Source organism: Cololabis saira, chromosome 10 (genome assembly GCF_033807715.1).
Source record: "Cololabis saira isolate AMF1-May2022 chromosome 10, fColSai1.1, whole genome shotgun sequence".
In the NCBI taxonomy this organism is placed as follows: domain Eukaryota; kingdom Metazoa; phylum Chordata; class Actinopteri; order Beloniformes; family Belonidae; genus Cololabis; species Cololabis saira.
Window position 1 is genome coordinate 11,084,094 of NC_084596.1, and position 18,391 is coordinate 11,102,484.

At 43.4% G+C, this 18,391-nt stretch overlaps 1 protein-coding gene across 1 annotated transcript; it reads left to right on the forward strand.

Moving 5' to 3' along the window:
* Nucleotides 1-9,770: 9,770 nt before the first annotated feature.
* On the forward strand, nt 9,771-12,014 carry LOC133452405 (tripartite motif-containing protein 16-like). Its single transcript, XM_061731678.1, has one exon. The coding sequence runs from the start codon at nt 9,815-9,817 to the stop codon at nt 11,477-11,479; it is 1,665 nt and encodes a 554-aa protein (XP_061587662.1). The 5' UTR covers nt 9,771-9,814; the 3' UTR covers nt 11,480-12,014.
* Nucleotides 12,015-18,391: the final 6,377 nt, after the last annotated feature.

Genomic DNA, 18,391 nt, shown 5'->3' on the forward strand with positions numbered 1-18,391 from the left:
ACAGTGATAGGTGCATCTTTTGTCTGATCTGATACTTTCTGATCTCATGTGTTAGCTTGAATAAACTGGTTTCTCCGTCCTACTGTAATGGTTTTTTAGTAGTAGACACTTTACTTGTCATTGAGCCAGCGTCCCGACAACAAAATATGTTTCCAGTTAAGCCCATTCAAGAGAACAGAAAAAAACAAAACAAACGATAACATAGGACATGGGTAGACAGGTCCCTGGGGCTGCAGCCATGAATAAGCGCCACCCTTATCATTAGCCGGGAAAGAGGAGGGGAAAAAGAGATCTTCACGCTGTGTAACACACAGTATGAAGGTGCCCAAAAATACCACAGCATACTCAAACAATTTAACAACATCATGCTAGCATATGTGGAAGGTGGAGGGGGCCACCTAAGTGAGCGCTGCAGCCTCCTGGCGCTGCGCTTCAACCTGGTTTACTGTGTAGGAGCGGCGATACGGGGGGAGCCAGGGAAGGTATTGAATAATGGGGGAGGTGTGTTTGTTACTGTGAACATGTGTGTGCGTGTTTGTGTGAGTCAGTAAGTCTGTGAACCACGCCCCAGATCTACTGCTCCGACATTGTCCTTGATGTTCTCAGCTCGGTATAATACAGGTCTACCGGTGTCATGAGGGGACGGGGGGGCTAGTGGGAGCAAAGAGTCTTGTTTTCATTAATCCAGGGCGATTGTGGCTAGAAAGGTCTGCCAGGCCGCCCTGACAAGGCCTCCAGTAAGTTTCCATCAGCCTTAAAGTCTCTTAAAAGGAACCCTGGCTATTAAGAACTGTAGTCCCTAATTAGCCACAATTGTTCTCTTATACTAAAATATGTTGTTAGAAACACATAAAATAATCTAATTGCTTTAAAAATCTACAATGTTTTAACACATATTTTGACCTAGCCTAGCCTACGGCGTAGACGGCGTAGACGGCGTAGCCTACGCCGTAGCCTACGCCGTAGCCTGCGTAGCCTACGCTGTAGACGGCGTAGCCGGGGCTTTAGAGCCTGCGGCGCACCGCCATCCGCTCTCCGCTCTGGCCGGGATGGAGACGCCGGTTTGGGTGAGCATAGCCCACCCCTGCCCCCCCCTAAAACCGGCCTCGGGGCTGTGTCCACCGTTTGATGACAGACCAGAGGCTGAGGGGACTGGCCCGGGACTTTGACGAAACGGGAGCCGCAGACTTCGCTTCAAATAGGCAAGAACATCTTTATTTTTTTTTTTTTATTTATTTTTTTTTAAGATTTTTTTGGGCTCTAGTGGCCCTTTATTGAAGTTGCAGACTGGAAAGGGGTAGAGAGAGAGAATGGGGATGACATGCAGCAAAGGTGCGCAGGCCGGGATTCGAACCTGCGACCGCTGCAGGAGGACTGTAGCCTCAGTATATGAGCTGCTGCTTAACCCACTGCGCCACCGAGCGGCCCAGAAGATCTTTATTTAATTTAATGACACCAGATCTGGCTGGGGTTTTTATTGTAGCATCGGCTATCTGCTAGTTGAAACGTGTGGTCGGTTAGTCTATCTGAGTTTTATGGTGTTTTTGTGGTTCATGCTGTATGGTGCGGCACTTTTTTTTTTTTTTTTACTTTTTTGTAGGTGCGCCGTCACCTTAATGTTTAGCTGTGTTTTGATCTGTGTTTCTGGTGCGCCGTCACCTGTTTAGCTGTGTTTTCATCCGTTTCTGGGTGTCAAAACAGTGTACGGGGGTTAGCAGGAGCCACCGTCTGACGTCACTACTCAGAATGTAAACAACAATGGCGACCTACATGTTAAATTATATTTTCAAATTTTATAAAAACGAAGACATCAAAAAGGTTTTTTATATCACATTGTTATAATTGATACCAACATTTATCTTTTAAGACCTACATGTCTTAATAGCCAGGGTTCCTTTTAAAGCAGCTAATCTGCAATTCTGTTCAAGAAACTGATCCATAGTGATGTCTGTGGACTCATGCAGACTGAATCAACAGGTGGATCAAAACACTTTGTAACCTTCGCTGATTTCTTCTCTTGCTGCTGTAAATTTTACTTAATGAAAGGAAAAAGGTGAAGTCTTGAGCAAATTCAAGGAATCTGAGAGAACATTCTCCAATGAGTGTGGATACAAAGTTGCAAGACTGAGATCAGATAACGGTGGGGAGTACACTTCATGTGAGTTTCAAGAATATCTGAAGGCTAAAGGAATCCACCATGAGATGTCTGTACCTCATACACCTCAGAAAAATTGAGTTACAGAAAGAAAAATAGAAGGACATTGATTGAAGCAGCTAGAAGCATGTTGTCACATGTTAAGCTAACAAAGATGTTGTGGTCTGAGGCTGTAGCAACAACAGCCTATATCAGGGGTATTCAACTAGATTCGGCCGGGGGCCACATCTGCAAAAGGACTGTATGGAGAGGGCCACACAATTTGAAAATGTGGGGGTTTTCAAAATGTATTTTGCACTCAAAGACGAAGACTTATGTATAATATAATACATTTGTATTATACATTTGAATATATCTAGTTTACATATGAATTATGTATTAATTGTCTCCAGATTTAGTAATTGTGAATGTTAAATATAATATTCAGATAAAGAAATATTATTTTGAATGCAAGTTCACTTTGAAACCATGCATTGTGCAAACTTAATGAAATTGATATTTACCTACTTACCTACTATTTACCTACATTATTTGAATATTATATTAAGCATTGAGCACAACTATTTTAGTCCATAGTAGCCAGTTATAAAAATATTATGAAAAAAAAAAAAAAATTTTTTTTTTTTTTTTTTTTTTTCAACAAACACCCCCTTTTTTGAAATATGACCAGGGGCCACATAAAAGCTCCTGGCGGGCCGCATGTGGCCCGCGGGCCGCCAATTGAATATCCCTGGCCTATATGCAGAACAGGTTGCTGACATCTGTCCTGAAGCAAGAGACACCCTACCAACGATGGTCTGGCAAACACCTGACGAGTCATGTGAGTGTCAGGGTTTGACACTTCCCCCAGTTTGACTTTCAGTTTCTGTCTTGCCCCGCCTGTGTCCCATCTGCCCTGATTGTGTCTGCACCTGTGTCTCGTTATCCCCTCAGTATATCTTGTCTTGTCATTCCTTGGTTCCCTGTCGGTCCGTACTGGTTCTTCCCTCCATGTGCTCCTGGTCTTTGGTCCCTGTTAGTTTTGTGTTTTTTGATCCTGCTCTGCAGCGCCTTGTTTTTGCCTTTTGTGGATTAAATCCTTTTTGTTTTTGAGAACTCCTGCCTCTGGCCTCCCTCTCTCTCCTGCACTTGGGTCCTTAGAAAACCAAACCGTAACAGTGAGAGTGTTTGGTTGTGTTGTTTATACATATGTCCCAGATGCTGACAGACTAAAACTGGACAATAAAAGCTGTAAAGCTCAGGTTTGTGGGGTATGCCAACAAGACAAAAGGTTATCATATGTTCGATGAAGAGAAGAATTTTGATTCGAAAGGATGTCATCTTTAATGGGTCAGACTTTGACTGGAAACAAGAGGTGGATATTTCCTGTCCAGAGAAAGAGGTGATCACAGAAGAGGAAGAAACTGATGATGACATCACTGTCGATGAAACTGTTGAAAGAGGAAGCAGAATCAGAAGGGCTCCAAAGAGATGCAGCGAGTTTGCAGATATGGTGACAGCTGATTATTGTGCTAATGTGTGTTCTGTCACAGAACCGAGCACACTGAAAGAAGCATTAAAGTGTCCAAATGCAAAACAAAGGCAAGAAGTGGCTGATTAGGAATATGAGTCACTGCTAGAGGTTATATGGTCAAGATGGGTATTCAAAGTCGAGCATCGAAATGGAGAAGTGGAGCAATACAAGTGCAGACTTGTTGCCAAAGGTCCCTCACAGCTGCATGGTGCTGACTACGATGAAACGTTTACACCCGGAGTACGTTTGAGCTCAATTCACACATTATTGTCCTTTTGCCATCCAAAATAACCTACATGTACATCAAATGGATGTTGTCACTGCATTCTTAAATGGACACCTGGAGGCAGAAATCTACATGGACCAACCTGAGAGATACATCAAAGAGCCCAGGCCACAGTCAGGAACTCTGCTCAGCCCCGACCCAAGAGCTCGGTCCCAAGGCCGGCCCCCTGAACTGGGGCTCTGAAGGAGTCCCACTGAACTGTCTCGCCGGTCGGCCCGGCCCAGAGCCCAGGCCCCCTGAACTCTGTCTGTGTGTTGGCCTGGTCATCATCCCTATACTTGTTGAGAATCATCAGTTTGAGCCCTTCCTTAAACAAACTCATGCCTGGACGTTGCATCAATTCTTGGCTGAGTTTATTCCAGACCTTTACACCACTGACTGAGGGGCACATTCTCTTTATGGTTGTTCGAACACTCCTGGTTCTGAAGTTCAGGCTTCCTCTGTAATCACAACCTCCCTCTCTATCAGTAAAGAGTTTCAGTATAATATCTGGTATTTGTTTGTTTCTGGCTTTATACATCCAAAGTTCATTTGTAGTTCTCAGCATATACTATGTCTTTAACTTCTGTTCCACCTCTCCCACCAGTATACCTTTCTCTTACAGCATCAATTACGATTATATACAAATTGAGGATTATGCAAATGAGGCTATGCTGTCATTTAGTGTTTTTCGAGACAGCCAACAGCTTCTTTCCTTGTGGAAGAGTTGGCAACACTGGCTGGTAGCCACAGTTAACTTTGATTGATAAACCGTGGGGGCAACTTGGCTGCACTCATATGCAAAACTGCTCGTTAGAAACCAGTGGGTCATGTGACCTAATGCTTCGTCCATTTTTTTTACAGACTGTGGTTTGGGCATCAACAATGTGAGTGATCATGGCTGTACATTCATCGACTGTCCCACTGACATTAATCTGCCATCACATCTCTGTTCGTTCACTCCTCCACAGGTGGAGCGTTGTGGGCCTCCAGGGGGCGCTCCTGTCTCACCTGGTGGAAACAGTCTACCTGCAGTCTGACGGCGGGCTCAGCTACACCGGTCACCTGGGCAGGGCTGTGGCACCGCCTGACACCTGTCAAGCACTTGCCCTTCCCCTACCGACGAAAGAAGCTGCTGCTGGGCTGTAGGTCCAAACCATTCTTGTCAGAGAAAAACCAGTGCCACACATGGAAGTTCAACGAAGCGTTCACATTTTTACCTTCATTTTGGAAAATAAATAAATGAACCATTGCATCTTGTTTTTGTTGCACAGCAGCCAGTTTATTACTTGGTGAACATAATAAAGTTGGTTGGTGACGTTTATCTGAGGTCGTATTCACCTCGTTGTAAATCACATGGTTTTTATTGTTCAGATATGTAAAAACCTTTGAACTGAGAGAGGGAGGAACTTTTGAACACGACTGTAGATACTCGAGTCACATGAGCTGGTTCTGTCAACTCAAGCAATGTGTTACACTGACATGCACGCCGACGTAGGTGGACATGAAATGATTCACAAACACAAACACACACTTTATGTGATCAAAAGCGAGTAAATCTCAATTCAAATTTAAAATACTTTATTCACACCCACAGGGAAATGTATTGTTGCAGTAGTTTCCATGATTCAAGTCTGTTCAGAGGCTTATTGTGGCTTTATTGCTATGGGCAGGAAGGATCTCCTGTAGAGGTCTGTGTTGCAGCAAATCTGAAAAAGTATCCTCCTTCCAACAATCATGTCCAGAAGTTCCAGAACAGAATCAGCCTTCTTCATTGGTTTCTTCAGTTTCTTTAAGTCTCTGGTTCTGATTCTGCTCCCCAACAGATGACTGCAGATGTGACTGAACTCTCCACAACAGACTTATACAGTAGAAGATATTCAACATCTTGCTGCAAATGCTGAAGGACCTAATCCTCCTTAAGAGGTAAAGTCTGCTCTGTCCTTCCTTATAAACAGCCTGCAGTTTGCTGTCCAGTTTAACATCAAAGTATTTATACTCCTCCACCACCTACACTTCTTCTCACGGATGGAAAAACTATTAAACTTAGACCTGATCCACCTAAAATCCACAATCTCCTTTGTCTTGTTCACATTCGAGATGAGATGATTGTCCCCACAGCATGCTACAGAACGGTCCACCAGTTCTCTGTCCTCAGTCTCTGATTCACCACTGCAGAGTAATCTGAGTATTTCTGCAGATGACAGGACTCTGTTGTGCAACAAAGGGAGTGCTGGTTCAGTTATTAGAGAGTTATTAATAATTGTCCTACAATAGTTATTAATAACAGTCAGGCAATACACAAAACACATCTGATATATGCTTATGTTTCAGAAGTTGGGGTATCGATTACCATAAAAAAAACATATCAGGAAAATATATCATATCAAACATCAGGAAATAATAACTAAACAGCACAATCAGTCTCAAAGTAGTTGTAATTCTCTGCTTGCCAGCTCGTTGCCAGGGTGGTGCTATAGAGTAACAGTGAAGGAAGGAGTCTGATCACGGGCCTTTTTAACCAGGAAATGTTACAAATCTGTATTTCGGTTCTGCGTTACACCAACGCAGAACCTACGCCGTAGGGTACGGCGTAGGGTGCGCGTCGCCGCGTACCCTACGCCGTATGGCTCCGTGTTGGTGTGACGCGGAACCATAAATCAGTCTAGAGCAGCACTGAGGGGGGGAGGGGAGAGGGGAGATGGGGGAGTGGGTCCCGTCCCGTCTTCGCATCGCCTTCGCACAGTGTCTTGATGATTTGCAATTACAGGCTGAGCCTACCGTTAGTTTTTAAACTGTAAAAAGTGGGGGGGACAAATACATGATTTTGAAAAGTGAGGGGGGACATGCCCCCCCTTTCCCCAGTGGAAATTGCGTCGTGGCACTAACGGGCAGCAACGGCGTGCTGCTACTCACTCGCTTTATTTTATACTATTTACTTTTTCTACTTTTACTATGACCACCAAATAATGTGGTTTTCCTGGCCTCCACATCATCCACAACATCTAGATCTCAGTTTTCGTGAAAGTCAGTGTCATTCATTCTGACGCCAAACAGGCTGCAGGAAGCCGCTGCGCATGCTCAGCAGGCTCATTCATATGCAAGAACATACCATTTATGGTAAAAAGTGGGCGTGTAGAGGGCGGGATATGAGGCGGATTCAGCTGCGCAACCCTCCAGCTGGACTGTGATTTATAAAGTGAACATTGTGTGCAGGTGTGCGTGCACGCGGTTTTATAGATCCGGATTTTTTTTTGCGCCCGCCATTTTTGGATTTTGGGTGTACGTGCACTTTTAGTATGAATCCTACGCACTCCATTTTAAATGGGGTCCCGGACTAACGGACTAAACATTAAACACAAACTTCAGATTATACATATAAGTGTGTGTGTGTGTGTGTGTGTGTGTGTGTGTGTGTGTGTGTGTGTGTGTGTGTGTGTGTGTGTGTGTGTGTGTGTGTGTGTGTGTGTGTGTGTGTGTGTGTGTGTTGTCACAATGGCTGTTCATACACGTGAAAAGAAAGAAAGATGGCTGACAAAGTCCCGTGGTGACTGAGTCTCGCTTGATTCAAAATGTTGGACGAGATTTCATCTCATCCAGTGAGAATAGAAAAAGAACTCGGAGGCTGAAATGGCCAAGATAAGAGTGTGCTTGTGTGTGCAGGGGTTAGTAGGAGAGGATGAGAGGAATGGAGAAGAAAGTAAAACCCAAGACACTAGAATAACTTCTCACCACCAGAAAACAAAGTTCTTTTGATGTTTCCAACACAGAGACACACCAATGTGAAACTAACGCCACATGTGCGCTCTGGTCCTTCAACTGGGAAATGAGGAAGGGCTTTGTTTTCTGTTGTGGAAGAACACGTCAACAACATCCAGCAACGTGGATGAAGCAATATACAAATGATAGAATAAACAAACTTGAGCTAATAATAACAGTTGTGACGGGGTCAGCTGTCCGGCTCACAATGTAAAACTTAACTAGTTAAATGTGTTAACTATATTTCTCTGCCCAGGCACGTAACAGCCTCTTTTGTGGATCTACTGAGGAAAAAGGTTTGGTTAGGTTTGGTCTGTCAGGCCAGCGTTCATTGGTGAACAGCTGGATGGTTATGCTCCGCAGGTGATCCTAGTGAAGAGCGTCTCTCTCTCCTGCTCTCCTCTTCTCCGTGTGGATGCAGCATGAGCTGCAGCTGGACCTCCTTTGGCTCCAGGTCGGTCCCAAGGCGTTCAAATCATCGAGGAATGCAAGGGTCCCTTGTTCAGCTCATCGGGGGCTCAAAACGTTCTCAGGTCACTCGTTGCAGCGCTGCAGACTTTGGTTGCCATTTCCAGGCAACCGGACGCTTCTTCAGGCCCAATAATGGAGAAGGCTGGAACATAGCCAGTAGCTTTTCATGCTAAAAAAGAAGCTGTGGCCTTCTTTATAGCTCACAGAGAACTCCATGGGAGAGGGCTTGGGAGAAAAGAGGGAAAAGACAAAGAGAGAAGGGGGAAGCCTGCTCTTTATAGCCGGGCCTGGGCTGCAATAAATCGGCAGCAGCCCCTCCTGTGTTTTGGGGTCCTTGCCCAATGAGGGTGCTGTTCCTTATCACTGAAAGGCTGTGAATGCAAAGTCTGCAGGGGTTTTGAGTCATTATGAAGGTTCCTTTGTTTCAAACCATACGGTCAATATTAAGAAATCGAGACTGGCCTCAGAGTTGGGCCTAGGAGCTAGACCTCAGAATTGAAATGAAGTCTTCCAGTGTTCAACACCGGGCTGGGGCCCAACAACTCCCACTTGTCCTGGAAGTCTGAGGTGTACAGAGAAGAGGAGTGGTGAGAATACAGTCCCCTGTGGTGCTCCTGTGCTGCTGACCACCTGGTCGTCAGTAATCCAGGGGACTGTGGAGGCTCCACCTGTGTCTTCTGGAGTTTCTGGCGTAGTAATGCAGGCTGGATGGAGTTAAATGAACCGGAGAAAACAAAGAACATGATCCTCACAGTGCTGCTGCTTTGTCCAGATGACAGTTGGTTGAATCAGGTGAATGACAGCATCTCCACCTCCACCCCCACGATGATAAACAAACTGCAGTGGGTCCTGGAAGGTGCTTCTTTGCTTATTCAGGTGGGCCAATAAAAGTCTCGCCAGGACTTCATGAGGAGATGTTGAGTTACAGGTCTTTAGTCACGAGAAGATGGATGAGAATTATTAAGAAAACTCTAGATGCTTGATCTTGTTGCCGACAATCAGAGTTACAGTTAGTTGTTTCTGGAGCTTAATGACGTGATGGTTTTATGTCTTGTGGGGTTCAGAGCTGCTGCGGAGCAGAAAAATGTGTTTCTCATTTACAGAAATACCCACGCAATACTTATTACTTTTTGTAAATGCAACCTGGATAAAGGATGGATCCCTTTATTATCCTAACAACAGACTGATTAGTACATCAGAGGAAACATTATGTTCTTTCTAATTTGTTGAAGCTTTAACGCTCCTAACCTGGGAATTGAACCACTGACTTTCAGATGAGAAGCAGATCTCTTTGAAGAGTCACCATCACCTCACCAAGAAATGTTTTTTTTCACATTTTTATTCAAATAAACAAGAACAGCTTTGAAACAAAATTAAAAATGTATCTATTGTATCATTGTTGAGAAACTGGCATTAAAACGATCTGGAAACCTGGAACGGGAGACTGATAGTAGTTTTTAAAAAGGAACGTTTTCTATTCTGAAAGAGTTAAAGGGTTTTTATCTCAGACAACTTCTCCTCATGGACTCTGACTCTCATAAACCAGCAGCTCGACGCTGGACACGTTTCCTTGTTCCCTCCCCTGCAGATCTGCAGAATAGTTTCAGTGTTGAGGAAGTAAAAACTTCAGTCTCAGTTATCGAGAGGAGAAATGGCCCAGAAAGGAGTGCAGCTGGACCAGGAATCCTTTTCTTGTTCGATCTGTTTGGATCTTTTAAAGGATCCGGTGACTATTCCCTGTGGACACAGTTACTGTATGAACTGTATTAAAACCTACTGGGATGAAGGAGAGAAGAAACTCCCCAGCTGTCCTCAGTGTAGAGAGACTTTCACACCGAGGCCTGTGCTGGTGAAAAACACCATGTTAGCTGATTTAGTGGAGCAGATGAAGAAGACTGGACTCCAAGCTGCTCCTGTTGATCACTGCTATACTGGACCTGAAGATGTGGCCTGCGATTTCTGCTCTGCAAAAAAACTGAAAGCCATCAAGTCCTGTTTAGTCTGTCTGGCCTCTTACTGCGAGAATCACCTTCAACCTCATCATGATGTGGCTCCATTAAAGAAACACAAGCTGGTGGATCCCTCCAAGAACCTGCAGGACAACATCTGCCCCCGTCACGATGAGGTGATGAAGATGTTCTGTCGTACTGATCAGAAGTGTATCTGTTATCTCTGCCCTGTGGATGAACATAAAGGCCACGACACAGTCTCAGCTGCAGCAGAAAGGACGGAGAGGCAGAGAGAGATGGAGGTGAGTCGACAACAAATCCAGAAGGAGATCCAAGACAGAAAGAAAGATGTGAAGCTGCTTCAGCAGGAGGTGGAGGCCATCAATCAGTCTGCTGATAAAACAGTGGAGGACAGTGAGGAGATCTTCACTGAGCTGATCTCTCTCCTCCAGAAAAGAAGCTCTGATGTGAAGCAGCAGATCAGATCCCAGCAGGAAACTGAAGTGAGGAGAGTCAGAGAGCTTGAGGAGAAGCTGCAGCAGGAAATCACTGACCTGAAGAGGAGAGACACTGAGATGAAGCAGCTCACAGACACCGAGGATCACAACCAGTTTCTCCAAAACTACCACTCACTGTCACCACTCAGTGAGTCCACACACTCCTCCAGCATCAGCATCCGTCCTCTCAGGTACTTTCAGGATGTGACAGCAGCTGTGTATGAGGTCAGAGGTCGACTACAGGACATCCTGAGAGACACGTGGACAAACATCTCACTGACCATCACTGATGTGGATGTTTTACTGCCACAACCAGAACCAAAGAGCAGAGCTGGATTCTTGAAATATTCATGTGAAATCACTCTGGATCCAAACACAGTACACACACAGCTGTTACTGTCAGAGAGGAACAGAAAGGTGACTTTAATGAAGAAACATCAGTCTTATTCTGATCATCCAGACAGATTCATTCTTGTTCCTCAGGTCCTGAGTAGAGAGAGTCTGACTGGACGTCATTACTGGGAGGTGGAGAAGAAAGCAGATATAGTTCGTTTAGCAGTTTCATACAAGAATATCAGCAGATCAGGGAAGGAAAGTGCATTTGGATTAAATGACAAATCTTGGTCACTACGTTGTTCTTCAGACAGATATATATTTTGGTACAACAACATCAGAACCCCCATCTCAGGTCCTCAGACCTCCAGAATAGGAGTTTACCTGGATCACAGAGCAGGTGTTCTGTCCTTCTACAGCATCTCTGAAACCATGACCCTCCTCCACAGAGTCCAGACCACCTTCACTCAGCCGCTCTACGCTGGAGTTTGGGTTGATGGTTCTGGAGCCTCAGCTGAGTTGTGTAAACTCAAATAGACTTATTTTTCTTCATGTTTTTCTTGATTTTTCTTTTCTTCTCAAAGGTGAATGTCTCAAACTCTGATGGATGGAGAGACGTTATCGTTCTATAAGTTGATGTTTTGTTGTTATTTCCGCTTTTATAGGCGGAAGTTGTTCTTTTGTAGTTTCACCTGGGAAATAATAATATTAACATCTTCTTTTTCAGTATAAAAACAGAAATAAGTCTGTGTTTTAATTTTTGTTAACTATTAGTTTTGATGTGTTTCTATATTGTATTTCTCTTTTCTTCCACTTCATGGACTCCAACAGACAACCCACCAGACCTTCTTCATCTTCTTCATCTCCGATATCATGTCAAGTAAATGATTTCAGAAATGTTACTGACCAGCAGCAACACAGCAAACAGTTCAGTAAAGCCTCTAGTTGGTGTAAACTAGTGTATGGGGCCGGTAGTCATAGCTGCAGCTGCAGGACCGGACTAGACCTGCAGATCAGATGTTGTTGATGTCTAAATCTGTTGAGGATGTTTCATGTTTAACAATCTGGATATTTAGTAAGAAATAAAACTTCTGATGTTCTAACAACGTGTTGTCTTGAGTTTTCATTCTAGGACTTGAATCAGAGGGAGAAAATATGAATCTAATATTCAAGTAAAACTGAGGCAGTTTTCCTCCTGAAACATCCCAAAGTACAGAGTTCATGTTCACAACAGATCATATTTCTGGATTTAAAATCCCTTTTTCCTGTTATACAAAGATGAAATCAGTGAATTAAAATAGTAAACAGTTGAATCCACTGCATGTCAAAGTGGTTAAACAAATGTAGGTTCTAAGCTGTCACCTGTAATCACCTATGTAAATACCTCTATTAGTGTCCTGATTTCTGCTGAATTACAGGAACTCCAAGCTTAATTTGCATATTTTTGACTATTTTATTTTTATTTTTTATTGATCTTTTTAGAAAAAACAACATACAATGATAACATGGAAACATGTAATCAAAGATACGCATTATACATTGTCCCCTTTTTTTTTCTTTTTTTTTCAACACAAAAAACCTAACTAAGGAACAGAGTCTCTGTAGCGTTAAATAATAAATAAACAGATGAGCAAGAAATGATCAAAGGAGGAAAGTAATGAATGAGCAAAAGTGCATACAAAAAACAAATGCAGTGGTAAATGCAAATGCCCATCGCTGATATCCCATTAAATGGAAATAAATAAAACATAAAATGCAACATAAATAATAATAATAAAAAACAAATAAAGGAAATGAAAAGAAAATTAAGGGAGGGGGGGTCAGTCGGTGGGTAGAGTCTTCAACGCAATAAAGTGATCTATGAAGGATTGCCATTTATGAACACATTTAGCTGAGTTGCCTTTTACTGAGTATCTCACCTTTTCCAAAAAACATAACATCACTAAGCCAAAGAGAAATAGACGGAGACTTGGGGGATTTCCATGAAAGTAAGATACGACGTCTTGCTAAAAGAGATGTGAAAGCCAATACTTCTGACTGTGTGGGGCTGATATGTGAGGAGTCAACAGAGAGTCCGAATATTGCTAAGAGAGGGGCCATAACAACTTTTTTCCCCAGAACTTTAGACATGATCACAGAATAGTAACTCCAAAATTTCTGTAACCTAGGACAGGAGAAAAACATATGACTTAAATTGCAGGGAGAGCCCTGGCATCTGTCGCATAGCTCTGCAACATTCGGATATATTTCAGATAATCGGGATTTTGATAGGTGGGCTCTATACAGCACCTTGAATTGAATAAGTTCAAGTCTAGCGCAAGGCGTGCTAGATCGTATGCTACGGATAGCTTTATCCCACAGCTCCCCTGTGAAGTCAAGGCCCAACTCCCGTCCCCAACCCTCCCGAGCTTTATCTACAGAATGATCATCAAATGTCATACACAGTGCATATATCCTAGATATCAGAGACTTTTGACTGAGTTTCATAGTTAGAAGATCATCCCACGGTTGGTTCGCAGGAAGGGAAGGGAAGCATGGAAACAGAGCAGAGGCACAGTGTCGAAGCTGTAGGTAACGAAACAAATGGGAGGCAGGCAAATTGAACTTTGACCTCAGATCTGAAAATGTGGAAAAGATACCATCCTTATATAGATCCCTGAAGTGCTTAATGCCCCGGCTGTACCAAATCATAAAAGTGGTGTCTATTAGTGATGGAGGGAACAGATGATTCTTAGTAACAGGTGTATAGGTGGATGGAGAAGCAAATTTAAAGTGGCGCCTAAACTGTGACCAAATCTTAAGGGAGGAAAGCACCACAGGGCTATTTGTAAACTTAGAGGGATTCAATGGTAAATAGGAGGAGAGTAGGGCCGTTACAGAGGATGAAGAGAGTGACTGAGCCTCCAATCTGCACCATAATAACTCTGGAGACTGAAGCCAATAAATTAGTTTGTGAATATGCGCTGACCAATAGTAAAGCAAAAAGTTTGGTAGTGCTAGACCCCCATTAAATTTAAATTTTTGGAGAAGCGAATACCTCACTCTGGGTGTCTTACCGGCCCATAAAAAGTTGGAAACAATTTGGTCAAGTGATTTAAAAAAAGATTTTGGTAGAAATAAAGGAGTGCATTGGAACAAAAAAAGAAATTTAGGCAATACAGTCATTTTCACTGTGTTAATTCTTTCTATCAGCGACAATGGTAGGGAGTTCCACCTCTGTAAGTCCGCCTTCACTCGAGAAAAATTAGCGGTGAAAAGAGAGGGCAGAGTGCGGGTCACATTCATCCCTAAGTATCTAAAGCCCGACGGGCTGAGTTTAAAGGGGATATCAGATTGTTTGAGTAGTAAAGCAGAGGTGTTTATGGGGAAGCATTCACACTTGTGAAGATTGACCTTATAGCCGGAGAAGGATCCATAATTCTTCAACAGAGATAATATTGGTGCAATGCTGGTTAAAGGGTCAGATACATATAAAAGGAGGTCGTCTGCATAAAGTGACAATTTCAGTTCCACATTGGACCTAGAGACTCCGCGAAATAGAGGAAGAGTTCTTAAAGCAATTGAAAGTGGTTCGACGGATAGAGCGAATAGCAAAGGGGAGAGAGGGCAGCCCTGTCTCGTGCCACGTGATAATGTAAAATAAGTGGAGTAGTTGTCATTGGTGTGAATGCTGGCCTGAGGGGAAGTGTAAAGAAGTCTAATCCAAGATATAAACCGGTGTCCAAATCCAAATTTATGAAGTGTTGCAAAAAGATAGTTAAATTCGACGCGATCAAACGCTTTTTCAGCATCAATCGCGATAACAACTTCAGGGAGTGGAGAAGAATCTTTAGAGAGAATCACATTTAGAAGTGTACGAACATTATAAAAGAGCTGGCGTCCCTTGATGAAACCATTCTGCTCCTCAGATATGATGCTAGGAAGGATCTTATCAAGACGAATTGCTAGTGCTTTGGCTAAAATTTTGGCCTCCACATTCAGTAAAGACAAGGGCCTGTAAGAAGTGCATGATTCAGGGTCCTTGTCCTTCTTCAAAAGGAGGGCAATGGACGCCTGCATTAAAGAGGGAGGCAATGAGCCATGATCAAGGGACTCATTGTACATTGAGAGTAGAAGGGGGGCTAATTTGTCTTTGAATTTTTTGAAAAACTCAGCGCCGAACCCATCGGGACCAGGGGCCTTGTTGCTTTGCATAGCTTCAATGGCGGCAGCAATTTCTTGCAAGCTGAAAGGAGCATCGAGGCCATTAGCCACATCCAAATTAATAGTAGGGACAGTGATATTATCAAGAAAGGAGGTCATTTCTGCTGTGTCAAGTGGAGATTCTGATTCATAGAGAGAGGAGTAGTATGACTTAAAAATTGTGTTGATGGCGATTGGATCGGTGGTAAGTGTGCCAGTAGAATCTCTAATGCTGGGAATCAGTCTCGACGTTGCTTGCCTTTTTAATTGGTGAGCCAATAACTTGCTTGGTTTATCGCCGTGTTCATAATAGTTGGCATGAGCGCGTAATAGGAGCCGTTCAGAATCGGCTGTCGCTATAAGATCGAATTTTGACTGCAAATCAAGCCGTTGTTTCAGTAAATTCGGACTTGGGTTAACTGAGTTTAGTCTGTCTATGTCCTGAATTTTAGATGTGAGCTCCTGTAATTTAGCCCTGCGGATTTTACTGGCGTATGCTGAATAAGAGATAATCTGTCCTCGCAAATATGCTTTGAGTGATTCCCATACTAGCGAAAAACTGGTAGAATCTGTTTTGTTTAATGCAATGAAATCATCTATTGAAGCAGATATAGAAACATTAAATGCATCGTCGGATAAAAGCAATGGATTACACCTCCAGGGAGAAGAAAAATGGGGGCGCTCAGACAATGTTATATTCAAAGTTAGAGGGGCGTGATCTGAAATAACAATTGGGTGTTATACGACAGAAGTAACTTTGGGGAGAAGAGAGCCATCAACAAAAAAATAGTCAATACGTGAATATGACTGATGTACTTGTGAAAAAAAAGAGAATTCCTTATCTCCAGGATGTGAGAACCTCCACGGATCAACAAGCCCGTTCTTGACTGTAAAATCGGTAATAGATTTTGACATAGAGGATTGAGTCAAAGTACGAGGATTCGAACGGTCCAAAGAAGGATTAATAACACAATTCAGATCACCGCCCAGTATTGTAATATGCGTATTTAAGAAAGGGAGGTTGCCAAACAGCCTATCCGTAAAATTGGGGTCATCAAAATTAGGGGCATATATATTCACCAACAATACAGGGTTACAGTACAGAGTGCCCGCAACAATAAGATATCTACCATTCTTATCGGATATTGTCCTGGAGACGGAGAAATTAACTCTTCTGTTGATCAAAATTGCTACTCCTCTAGACTTAGAATCAAAATTTAAATGAAAAATATCACCCACCCAAGCACGTTTGAGTCTGAAATTATCTTTATTTCGCAAATGAGTTTCCTGAAGGAAAGCTATGTCAGTGTCCAGGCGTTTCAAATGTGAAAAAATCTTTGATCGCTTAATTGGATTATTCACACCTTTAACATTCCAGCTAGTGAATGTAATGTTTGATCCAGTATCAGGTTTGTGCAGATTACGATCGTTCATATAGGCATTCTTTGAGAGAAAATAAAACAGACTCACCCACCACAAGAGGAAATATAAGAAAAAGAGGTAAAAGGGAAAACCAAAACAAACAAAACTCAGGAGTATATACATACCTACAGAGACATAATCCAAAAGCCAACAACCCATAACCCCCGCCCACCCTCCCAACGCACATTAGATGATCCCATCCCCAAACGATGGAAACAGCCGTGCAGGCTTCAAAGGAAGCCATTCTCAAAAAAAGATGCTTTCGACTATAAAGCTAAATACAAAAACAAAAATAAAATTAGCTCCTGCAGAGTTAAAACCTTAAAAAAAAAAAAAAATATGAGACATATAAAACCAACAATCTGAGCCATTCTGATGATCGCTGTCTTGTCAGGGTAACAACAAACATTAATTAAATTAAGGAGATCTTTGGCCTGTAGAACAATGATATATACATATATGCACTCGCACACCCACACAGACACGCACACACATACACACAATTTAAGCAATAGACAGGGGTGTGTGCATATTTCTAATCAAGGCATCATACCAGAGAAATGATTAGGCCTTCAATTTTAAACGGTGCTGTTCCCATTGATAGTTAGAAAAAATAAAAAATAAAAAATAAAAATGACGACATAAAGTCCCATTTTCTGAATTGACTCACTCACTCACCCAGGGCCAGAGTCCCGCATGGACAGCAAGCTGGATAAATTGTCCCAGAAAACTAGCTGGTAGTCACTTTTTTTATTTTCTTGATGAATGCCAAGGCTTCATCTGGCGACGTGAAGTCCCGTTGCTGGCGGGATACAGCAATCCAAACTGGATCCCTTCAATCTCCCGCAGCTGACGGCGCACGTCATTAAAGGCAGCGCGCGCCCGCGCTGTCTTGGCGGTGTGTTCCGGGAAGACGGAGATGGTCATATTCCGAACCGTTATCCGCTGCCGCTCTCTCGCCTTTCTCAGGATGTCAGCGCAGTCCGTGTAATAATGGAGCTTGGCCACTATTGCGCAGGGCCGGTCACCGGGCTTGGGTTTTGGCATGAGAGAGCGGTGAGCTCTGTCAACCAGCGGCTCCACGTCGAGGGCGAAGGCTTCCGATAAGAGCCTGGAAACACCGGCTGCAGATGAAGAGTCAGGATCCTCCTCCGGGACACCAATAATCCGTATGTTCTGCCGACGAGACCTTGACTCCAAATTCTCGCATCTGTCCTCCAGCCTCACACATTCTTTCGACAAGGGATCAACTTTTTTCTGGAGAGCAACGATGTCGTCTGAACAGCTTGAGAGAGACTGCTCCATCCCAGTAACTGTGGCCGTGAGTCCCGCGACGTCCGCCTTCATGGAGGAAATACTGCCGGAAAGATCCGCTTTAAGGGAAAACAGCTTGGACTTAATAGAAGTTAAATTGTCACTCAATGCTGCTTGTAGCTCTGTCTTAAATATAGCCGCGACATCGTTGCGAAGAGCGGAGAGCAGTTCGGTTTTGAGTCGGCTGAACTCCGCGGCGGGAGCCTGCGCGGCGCAGGTGCTCTCCGGGGAGGAGAATCACTGCGGGGCGAGGAGACAGCGTGAGCAGCAGGCCGCGGGTTAGCTGGAGGGTTATTCCCCGCTTTGATGGACTTTGGAGGCATTTCCGTGGTAAGTAGTCAATGCAACCGCGTTGAAAATAAGTTAGTTAAGACCAAAGCCGTGGGAGTGATGCAAAAAGTGCCAATAGATGAAAAATTTAAATTAACTCTGCAGGAGCTCCGCTAAGCACGTCTCACCCCATGTATCGCTAAGCCGGAAGCCCGACTATTTATTTTTTTAATCAAAAAATGATAAACCAAACTGATTCAT